Raw genomic sequence first — 11726 nt, forward strand, 5'->3', positions numbered from 1 at the left:
CTTAAACGTTTTGTTTGCCTTGGTCCCAGCAAAGGTGAACATCTTGGTTACTTGGTAGCCCAGTTCTGTTGTTCAGAACCCCTAATCCATTGTAACTCACTGTAACAGGATAATATACAGTAGAATCTTGTTATAGTAAACACTGATAAACTAGACCTCTAGATATAGAAGAAGAGACAGGATAGTGTACTGGTTAAGGGCACCACCTTTGACATGGGAAACCAGGGTTCAAATCCTGGCTAAGGTCAGTACCTATTCAGTAAGGAGTTCAAGGAAAGACTCCCTTACACTGCAGGGTAGCTGCAGCTCTTGAGAGCTTTGTGGCTGACAGGAGAGGAAAAGTGCTATACAAATGTTCAGATAGCTATATAGAAAATTCAGGCCTCAGGTCCCAGCAAATGTATCTGTATAAATATACTATGTATGACTAATTTCCATATAGTGAACTTCTGATATAAACTACTTTTTCTGGTCCCCTGGAGATCACTATAAAGGGATTCTACTGTACAGGGAGTGCAGAATTATTAGGCAAGTTGTATTTTTGAGGAATAATTTTATTATTGAACAACAACCATGTTCTCAATGAACCCAAAAAACTCATTAATATCAAAGCTGAATATTTTTAAAAGTAGTTTTTAGTTTGTTTTTAGTTTTAGCTATTTTAGGGGGGTATCTGTGTGTGCAGGTGACTATAACTGTGCATAATTATTAGGCAACTTAACAAAAAACAAATATATACCCATTTCAATTATTTCTTTTTACCAGTGAAACCAATATAACATCTCAACATTCACAAATATACATTTCTGACATTCAAAAACAAAACAAAAACAAATCAGTGACCAATATAGCCACCTTTCTTTGCAAGGACACTCAAAAGCCTGCCATCCATGGATTCTGTCAGTGTTTTGATCTGTTCACCATCAACATTGCGTGCAGCAGCAACCACAGCCTCCCAGACACTGTTCAGAGAGGTGTACTGTTTTCCCTGCTTGTAAATCTCACATTTTATGATGGACCACAGGTTCTCAATGGGGTTCAGATCAGGTGAACAAGGAGGCCATGTCATTAGTTTTTCTTCTTTTATACCCTTTCTTGCCAGCCACGCTGTGGAGTACTTGGACACGTGTGATGAAGCATTGTCCTGCATGAAAATCATGTTTTTCTTAAAGGATGCAGACTTCTTCCTGTACCACTGCTTGAAGAAGGTGTCTTCCAGAAACTGGCAGTAGGAGTGGTAGTTGAGCTTGACTCCATCCTCAACCCTAAAAGGCCCCACAAGCTCATCTTTGATGATACCAGTCCAAACCAGTACTCCACCTCCACCTTGCTGGCGTCTGAGTCGGACTGGAGCTCTCTGCCCTTTACCAATCCAGCCACGGGCCCATCCATCTGGCCCATCAAGACTTACTCTCATTTCATCAGTCCATAAAACTTTAGAAAAATCAGTCTTGAGATATTTCTTGGCCCAGTCTTGACGTTTCAGCTTGTGTGTCTTGTGCAGTGGTGGTCGTCTTTCAGCCTTTCCTACCTTGGCCATGTCTCTGAGTATTGCACACCTTGTGCTTTTGGGCACTCCAGTGATGTTGCAGCTCTGAAATATGGTCAAACTGGTTGCAAGTGGCATCTTGGCAGCTGCACGCTTGACTTCTCTCAGTTCATGGGCAGTTATTTTGCGCCTTGGATTTTCCACACGCTTCTTGCGACCCTGTTGACTATTTTGAATGAAAAGCTATTTTGAATGAAACGCTTGATTGTTCGATGATCACGCTTCAGAAGCTTTGCAATTTTAAGAGTGCTGCATCCCTCTGCAAGATATCTCACTATTTTTGACTTTTCTGAGCCTGTCAAGTGCTTCTTTTGACCCATTTTGCCAAAGGAAAGGAAGTTGCCTAATAATTATGCACACCTGATATAGGGTGTTGATGTCAGACCACACCCCTTCGCATTACAGAGATGCACATCACCTAATATGCCTAATTGGTATTAGGCTTTCGAGCCTATACAGCTTGGATTAAGACAACATGCATAAAGAAGATGATGTGGTCAAAATGGACAAGACAAGACAAATAACATTTATATTGTGCTTTTCTCCTGGCGGACTCAAAGCGCCAGAGCAGCAGCCACTAGGGCGCGCTCTACAGGCAGTAGCAGTGTTAGGGAAACTTGCCTAAGGTCTCCTACTAAATAGGTGCTGGCTTACTGAACAGGCAGAGCCGAGATTCGAACCCTGGTCTCCTGTGTCAGAGGCAGAGCCCTTAACCATTACACCATCCAGCCACTACTCATTTGCCTAATAATTCTGCTCTCCCTGTATATGGAAAGCTCCTCCTGAAACCTGAGGAGTGTGTATATCTTCTATAATGTTCTACGGACATACCCAAACTGCTAATATTCTATCTGTTTACATTAATAATTCAACAGGGCAAGATGCTATGAATTACCAACTAACAGATTATAGCCCAACACAAACCGATGAATTCAAATGAACCTGAATTTGGCCATACTAAGCCGTATAGACGCCTAATATGAGTTATGTTGGGGATTAGAGCTGTATTGGTTTATACCAGGAGAATAGCTGGGTGGATTCTAAAAATGTAATCAGATAGTTTATATGTATTTTATAATTACAGATGGGATTGTGACTTTTTTGTATTTTTCATAGGATGCTGGTGTGATCACAATGGTCACTGGCAAACTGGTTGCGTATGTGCAACCCAAAATTACCCAATATGGTGGTCTGGATAACCTCAGAGACTACTCCATGTGGTGCTTGCAATAACTTCTGTGATTATTCCACGTAGTGGGGCCGGAACTAATTATTGACAGTATTCTATGTGGTGGGGCATGGTTAAACCCTTGACAGGACCTCCATATAGCGGGGTCTGGAAACACCTTTGAGATGAGTACATGTGGTAGAGCCTGGTAAAAGACTTGACAGGACACCATGCGGTCTTTCTTGATAAACCACTGACAGGACTTCATGTTCTGGGCCGGGGTCTGGATAAGTCCTCAACAGGACTCTAAATAGTGGGGGAAAAATTGTGTCATTAAAAATCAATGGGGTGTTCCACACAGTGCTGCTCAACCGGATTCCGGATAAACCGGGTATCCGACCATTTTTACGCTATCCGGGTCAGATTCCGGCTTTCTCTAGAAATCCGGTTAGCTATCTGCGGATATTTGGCCGCATAACCCGGATCCGAAATACTGTAACTAAGGAGCTGACGTCCTGGAGTCAATCAGAGGGCTCCCAGCAGAAGCCCTAGCAACCAATCACAGAAGGGAACCCTGGCCAGCCCCACCTGACCTCATTGAGCCAATCAGAGGGCTCCCAGCCTAAACCCTGGCACCCAATCACAGAAAGGAACACTGGCCAGCCCCCCTGTATAATAAGGAGGGCTGCCATGATGAGACATATCTTATTAGCTTGCTGAATGCTCACTGAGAGACATGCTCCAGTGCTGGTGGCCTAGCAAGGGGGCTGCACACAGTTATAAACCTAAAGCTGTTCATTGATTAACTTCTTCACTACACTATTGTTAAATCGTTAATTAGCTTGATTGATGTCATAGTGTGTGCTCCAGTGCTGCTGGGCCAAGGGCTGCACACAGTGATAAGCTGTTCAGTGATTAAAGAGACACTGAAGTACAAGCTATCAGAACAAGTCTATTGTCTCTAATGTCAACATACAAATACTCATCAAAGGACCTTTTCTCTGCCTGCCCTCCCAAGGAACAATTACAAATTAACACCTCACTAGCTCTCCTCCTAAAATCCTTTGGGATACTCAGGAAACGCAGAAGGGGGCGGAGAGGTAGTGGATCCAAAAATAAACACCAGGGAAGCAACACCAGGCAAAGGATAACAAGTTTGACAGTGAAGCCCAAAAAACATCCCCAGCAAAGCTCAATCACAGCCACACTCTGCAATGCCAGATCGATAAATAATAAGACTGCAACTATACATGACCTAATAGAGCTCTCTGATTTGACCTTTTTGACAGAGACCTGGCTCGGGAAGCATGCAGGCCCAACTCTTGAAGCAACCGTGCCGACCAATTATTCAGTCTTGCACTGTGAGAGACAAGTCCGCAAGGGTGGGGGGGTTGCCATATGCTTCAGATCCTCTTTGAACATAAGGCCCCTGCCCATAGGCTCCACTGAAACCTTTGAATGTCTTGCAGCTCAACTGTCAGCAGAAGTAAACATCAACATATTGCTCATATACCGCCCCCCAAAAAATGGCCCAGCCTTTCTTAAGGAAATATCTGAACTCTTATCCTGCCTAACAGTGGAACACCCTAGATGGATCATCCTGGGAGACTTCAATGCATGGGTGGATGATCACGACTCCCACCTAGGAAGTGAACTACTTCTCATAATGAATGAACTGGGTCTCTCTCAGGCTGTCAACCTCCCCACCCACAAGAAGGGGCACACCCTGGATCTTATATTTCATTCCGGACTTTTAATATCACACATAGATATAAACCCAGTGGTATGGTCAGACCACCACACCATCCACTTCTCTCTGACAGCACCAGCGATAAAACACAGAGGGAAAGAACTAATAAAATACCGTTCTCTGAAAGATGTCTCACCCCAGCACGTTCAGAATACCCTCAACTTCGACGCATTAACCAATCATTGCGCAGACCCAGACTCCATGGTCCTGATGTACAACCATGCAGTGTCATCTGCCTATGACGCCCTTGCTCCAGTTCGCATTAAACGGTCTACACCACTTCACCATGCACGGTGGTTTGACAGCTCACTGAAGGACCTAAAGAAAGAAGTGCGCAGACTAGAAAGGAAGTGGCGAAAATCCCAGAATTCAAAAGATAAACACACCCTTGTCTCTCACCTGGAAAGCTACCAAAATGCGATCACCAATAAAAAATCCTTCTACCTATCACAGGAGATCACAAAGGCCGCCAACAGACCAGCCCAACTATTCCGCACAGTTGATAGACTATGTAATCCATCCTGTCTAAAACCTACTATAACTCTCTCAAAGGAGCTATGTGAGAAATTTGCTTGCTACTTTGCTGACAAAGTATCCTCTATTCGGTCTCTCATTCAATCCACAGCACCCAAGACTCATGCAACTCCTGGAAATAGCTGCAAAAACAACCTAACACCCTGGACTGACTTCAAAAGTATTAGTGAGGAAGAGATCTCAGACATCCTCCGTCGTCTCCGCCAGACAACCTGCGACCTGGACCCTGGATCAACTAAACATATGCTGAAATGCCCTGACCTGCTTGGTCCAGCATTTCACAAAATTGTAAATTGCTCTCTGCAAGCAGGGAGGTTTCCTACCTCTCTAAAAGAAGGAATCATCAAGCCCCTTCTTAAAAACCTTCCATGGATCCAGATGCTATGAGCAGCTACAGACCTGTCTCCAACCTCCCCTTCTTAGGTAAAGTTATTGAAAAGGCTGTCTATCTGCAACTTGAAACCAGGCTGTCAGTAAACAACATCCTGGACCCTCTACAATCTGGCTTTAAGAAACACCACAGCTGTGAAACAGCCCTCATCCAAGTCTGCAACGATCTGCTCATGGCAAGGGACAGAGGGGAATGCTCCATCCTAATCCTGTTGGATCTCTCAGCGGCTTTTGATACAGTTGACCATGAAATCCTGCTTAACAGACTGCAGGAGTACTGTGGCATCAGTGGATCAGTCCTCCAGTGGTTCAGATCATTCCTGACTGACAGAACACAGAGAGTATCCCTAGGACCTATAATGTCCAAACCTGCACCTCTACAATTCGGAGTGCCACAAGGATCAATCCTATCCCCTCTGCTGTTTGCAATCTACATGTTGCCACTCGGTACACTTATCCAACGACATGGCCTGACGTACCACTGCTACGCCGATGACACACAGCTATACCTGTCCTTCAAACCTGGTGGAACAGACCCTACCCCAAAAATAAACTCTTGCTTAGCTGAGCTACATGCATGGATGAATGATAACTGGTTGAAACTGAATGCTGACAAAACTGAGGTCCTGTTTGTCCAAAGCCAGTGCCCGCCATCAAAACAGCTCTATCCTAAAGCAACACCAATCAGGATTGGGAATTCAGACATAAACCGCTCCAACCTTGTGCGCAGCCTTGGCGTACAAATCGATGGGGAATTGAGTTTCAGAAACCAAATTTCATCTGTAGTTAAATCTTCCTTCTTTCATCTGAAGAACATTGCAAAGATTAAACATCTGATTCCCCCAGAGGATCTTCCAACCCTAGTCCATGCCTTCATCACATCACGGCTGGACTACTGCAATGCCCTTTATGTTGGCCTCCCCAAAAAGGACCTGCGTCGCTTGCAATTAGTGCAGAATGCTGCTGCCAGATTGCTAACAAACCAGCCTCGCCACTGTCACATTACACCGATCCTTCGCTCACTGCACTGGCTACCAGTAGAATGGAGAATACTCTTCAAGATTGGACTGCTGACATTCAAATCCCTGCACAATCTGGGCCCTGGATACATGAAGGACTTGCTGAAGCTGCACCACACCTCTCACAACCTCAGATCAGCAAGTTCTGTAAACTTGGTCACTCCCAGAGTGCACCTCAAAAAATCTGGAGATAGAACCTTCTGCCATGCTGCCCCTACTCTCTGGAACTCCCTACCACACCCAGTAAAGACAGCAACATCCCTGGAGCTATTCAAATCCAGACTGAAAAGCCACCTGTTTAGCCTGGCATTTCCAGATTTATAAAATTCTTCCTCTGCACCACGATGGTCGGAGCCATGCTTATGCGCTTTGAGTCCCACGGGAGAAAAGCGCTTTACAAATGTTATTTGTTGTTGTTGTTGTTGAAGCGGAAAAAAAAAAATGATATAGTGAATTGGTTGTGTACTATGAATAATTACTAGAAGATTAGCAGCAAAGAAAATATTCTCATACTTTTATTTTCAGGTATATAGTGTTTTTTCTAACATTGCATCATTCTATAATATGTGCAGATTACACAACACTCAGCATTCAAAATTAGTCTTTCAGAGCAGTCTGTGAAGTAATGACCTCTCCTCTAGCAGAGGAAAAGTAAACAGTTCACTTACAGTTGAGATAATAAAAGTCAGATAACAGCCCTCTCCACGACTAACTTAGTCGGAGAGCTTAATGGCTTGTTTGCATAGAGATAACAACTGGAGTTTCTCAACTCTTCCTGTACTGGAAACAATTAGACTGATGTATCTGATCTTAATGTTTTATTTCTTAGCTGTACTACACATACAAATCATAATATCATTTTTTTTTCGCTTCAGTGTCTCTTTACTACTACTGTCTTCACTACTATCACTACACTATTGTTAAATCGTTAATTAGCTTGATTGATGTCATTGTATGACAGTCAGAGTGTGTGATCCAGTGCTGCTGTCCCAGCAGTGATAAACAGAAAGCTGTTCAGTGATTAACCCCTTTACTATCACTACACTATTGTTAAATCGTTAATTAGCTTGATGTAATTTGTGTGACAATCAGAGTGTGTGCTGCAGGCAGCTGCTATGTGTGTGTGTGTGCTGTGCACAGACCAGGCTAGCTGCTGCCTGCTGGCCAGCTATTAGTCTTAGGTATAGGTTAGGGATTAGGGGATAGGATTACTGTGTTATTGTGTAGTTAGTACTGCAGTCAGTGTGCTAGTAGTTGTTAGAGTAGTAGTACTACTGTGTTAGCTTTCTGCAGAACTGCTGTGCTGTGAGAAGTGGCAGTGTGACAGTTAGTGTGCACTAGTGTCTTCTCCTCTGCTGTCAGGAGCATGCCGGACGTGGCTCATTGCAATAGGTCCGGCATGCTCCTGGCACACATTACACCTGCTGCAGCTGCATTGCCCTGCTCCTACTGCCTGTGCAGCTCCCACCACCAGGCCAGGGTGCCACAAGCCACTGATACCACCTATATTTAACCCAAAACACAATTGCTGCATAATATTTTGGGGGGTGTATTGTCTGAAAACTGCCATGTCCCAGTTGTGCGGTTGGACTTTGGACACAATGTGGGCTGCACGACCGCTGTCTAGAACCTAGGCCTAATGTTAATTGACAGCCATTTTTTTTTAATTTTTTTGGAGGCGGGATTTTAAGTCCCCGCATAATCAATTAGTGTTCCCTTTTACAAAATAATGATGCTACATGCCTTATATACCCTAAAAAACGTTTTTAAAGCAATTTAAAGGCCACTTCCGATTTTCTACCCGGATATCCGAATCCGCCGGATACTAGGGTCGGATACCCAATTCGGAACTGGAAATTTTGAACTCTGATATCCGACCCGGATCCGAATCTGATCCGGATTTTGAAAAGGGGTATCCAAGCAGCACTGGTTCCACATAACTCAAGTACACGGTTAGGTGGTTGGGTTGTGCAATGAGTACTGTGTGGTGACATTCATCTATCTGCTGGTGCCTTGTAAATATTGTATTTGACATTGTGATTGTCTAATAAGACACCTACCGATACATACTGAGACTTTGCCTAAAAGAGGAGGACATTTATATAGGGGTGGAATCGCGCATATCGGCATAAAAGAAGGAAAGCTAGAACTTTGCATCATTTTTTTTTTTTTTTTTTTAGTTCCCCAATTGACATCTGTCAGCTTGACAGGTTATTTGCCTATCAGGCTATTAGTTGCCAAACCTGATTAACCCTATGCCCATTAGCAGGGCCGGCCTTTGACCTGAGCGACCAGTGCGATCGCTCAGGGCGCCGGCCTCCAGGGGGCGCTCCTGCCGCCTGTGTTTTAATGCGGAAGCTGCGGCCCCGGCTGGGTCCGTCTCGCTCCGCCCCCTGGTGCCGCAAACAAACATGCCCGTAATAGAGGGGAAGCTGCGGGGAGGGCAGCCCGACCTCTCCCTCCCTTCCTCTCCGGGCCACCCTCCGTGCTCCCCCCTCCGATGCTGCTGCAGACTGCAGAGAGATCAACTCACCTCCCTGGTTCCGATCGCCGGCGCCTCTCACGTCACTTGCCGCTGGTCTCCTCTTCTACATTGTCACTGATGCACACTAAACTTCCGGTTAAGCAGGAAGTTTAGTGTGCATCAGTGACAATGTAGAAGAGGAGACCAGCGGCAAGTGACGTGAGAGGCGCCGGCGATCGGAACCAGGGAGGTGAGTTGATCTCTCTGCAGTCTGCAGCAGCATCGGAGGGGGGAGCACGGAGGGTGGCCCGGAGAGGAAGGGAGGGAGAGGTCGGGCTGCCCTCCCTGCGGCTCCCCCTCCAATATGAGGGGGGGGGGGGGGGGCACCTACCTACCTACCTACCTACCTACCTAATCTATACTGGGGGCAGCTACTTATCTTGCCAATACTGGGGGCACCTATCTAATCTAACCTATACTCGGGGCAGCTACCTATCTAACCTATACTGGGGGCAGCTACCTATCTAACCTATACTGGGGGCAGCTCCCTATCTAATCTATACTGGGGGCAGCAACCTATCTAATCTATACTGGGGGCAGCTACCTATCTAATCTATACTGGGGGCAGCAACCTATCTAATCTATATTGGGGGCAGCAACCTATCTAATCTATACTGGGGCAGCTACCTATCTAATCTATACTGGGGGAAGCAACCTATCTAATCTATACTGGGGGCAGCTACCTATCTAACCTATACTGGGGGCAGCTACCTATCTAACCTATACTGGGGGCAGCTAGCTATCTAACCTATACTGGTGGGCACCTATCTAATCTAACCTATACTCGGGGCAGCTACCTATCTAACCTATACTGGGGGCAGCTACCTATCTAACTTATACTGGGGGCACCTACCTATCTAACCTATACTGGGGGGGGGGGGGGGGGCAGCTCCCTATCTAATCTATACTGGGGGCAGCTCCCTATCTAATCTATACTGGGGGCAGCTCCCTATCTAATCTATACTGGGGGCAGCAACCTATCTAATCTATACTGGGGGCAGCTACCTATCTAATCAATACTGGGGGCAGCTACCTATCTAATCTATACTGGGGGCAGCTACCTATCTAATCTATACTGGGGGCAGCAACCTATCTAATCTATACTGGGGGCAGCTACCTATCTAATCTATACTGGGGGCAGCTACCTATCTAACCTATACTGGGGGCACCTACCTATGGTAGATCCCCCCCTTTAGTGTATATAGGCTCCTGGTCTTGCAGTCGCAGATCCCCTTTTAGTGTATTTAGGCAGCAGATTCCACCCCCCCCCCCCATTAGTGTATGTGTGTGGTGCGCTCACACGCAAAGAGGATGAATTGGGGGGGGGGCGCCAAAATCTGGTTATGCTCAGGGCGCTGTGAAACCTAAGGCCGGCCCTGCCCATTAGACATTTGCTTCCTGTGAGGCAAGAAAACTACCTTCATTTGATCTTTCAGGGTATCTCTACTCTCCAGCAGTGGAACATCTATATCTATTTATACCTAGAAGTGGCAGGGACACATTAAAGGATTGCACACGTGTGTTCCCAGCTGAAGGAAGGATGCAGAGGGAGATATTACATGAGGGAGTAGCATGCAATGATTTTTCATACACTCCCAAAAGCAGCATGGTAACACATACTGAGTGCGCAGACTTATAGAGGGGGAGCAGAGGGATGCATATCTTGGTTGCACTCAGGCGACCCCTGGAGCAAGACTACAAGGGACACATTTATGCATAGGTGGAGGGGGACACACATCCTAGGTGCACACGCAGACACTCACGCTCCCCCAGTAGAAGAATCCTAACGTCCTTCTTCATCTCTCCTCTCCCCGCACTACGGCGGCCGCCGGGGACACAACTCCGCACAGCGCAACTCCCTACGTCACCGGCCTGACACCTCTCAGCGCATGCGCCACATCTGCACGGAAGTGACGGCGGGAGAGGACGCTGCGTGTGCGGGAAGTGTCTCCCTAGCAACCAGAGGAGAAGCCTCTGTGCATGATGGAAATCATTGTAGTGTACTTTGTTATGTATTTTAATGTAAATAAATATGATGCAAATAAATATATAATATGCATGTGAAAATAAAATAGAGTTTTAACCAAAATGTAAAATAAAACGTACATATAATATAATAATTTGTACTATTGATTAGCAATGCTGGAGTACTGATAATAATAGAAATACTGATAACATACACAATGAGGAGAAATCATCAGTAATAATAATAAATAGCTTCCAACTGTCCCTCTTTTGGAGGGACAGTCCCTCTTTGGGAGCCCTGTCCCTCTTTCCTCCTCATTTGTCCCTCTTTCAGGACTTTGTCCCTCTTTCTATGTAGATATATAGATATATTTCTCTACTAAAAATGTGTTTGATTGACTCCAAATTTTATTCCCATCCTTTAAATTGATATATTACTAATTTTAATAAGAAAAACAAAAGTTTGCTTTCCTAAAACAGAAAGAATTTGCGATAATTCAGGTTGGAAGGAAAATGAACCAGGATAGAAAGGACCAGTGTGGTTTGAATTATAAAACAACATATTTTTCTTATTAAATCTTTATTGTATGCGTGACTAGGGGCGTGTCAGGGGCCTGATTAGGGGTGTGGCTTAAGTGTCCCTCTTTCTCATCTCAAAAAGTTGGGAGGTATGATAATAATTACTAGTATTATGGCATATTTATAAATTGACATATTTCACTGTGCTTTTACATAGGGTATGAATATTTTGGCACCTTATAAACCTGGGATGGTGGACCCCAATTCTGGGACATATCCCAGGTAAACAGGAGGTCTCGTCACTGTAC

General features: G+C 45.1%; 1 protein-coding gene across 4 annotated transcripts in view; it reads right to left on the reverse strand.

Moving 5' to 3' along the window:
* Window positions 1-10805, reverse strand: part of RHOT1 (ras homolog family member T1) — a 74257-nt gene extending 63452 nt beyond the window's left edge. For 3 of the 4 annotated variants that reach the window (XM_068263800.1, XM_068263799.1, XM_068263797.1), the window contains exon 1: window positions 10698-10805. In XM_068263800.1, coding sequence (XP_068119901.1) covers window positions 10698-10734 — 37 coding nt within the window. In that variant the 5' untranslated portion in view covers window positions 10735-10805. Of the gene's footprint in view, window positions 1-10554; window positions 10647-10697 lie in introns of those variants that run through there. The other variant, XM_068263798.1, reaches the window with a different exon arrangement.
* Between the last annotated feature and the right edge of the window lie 921 nt (window positions 10806-11726).

Source organism: Hyperolius riggenbachi, chromosome 12 (assembly GCF_040937935.1).
Source record: "Hyperolius riggenbachi isolate aHypRig1 chromosome 12, aHypRig1.pri, whole genome shotgun sequence".
NCBI classification, from domain to species: Eukaryota; Metazoa; Chordata; class Amphibia; order Anura; family Hyperoliidae; genus Hyperolius; species Hyperolius riggenbachi.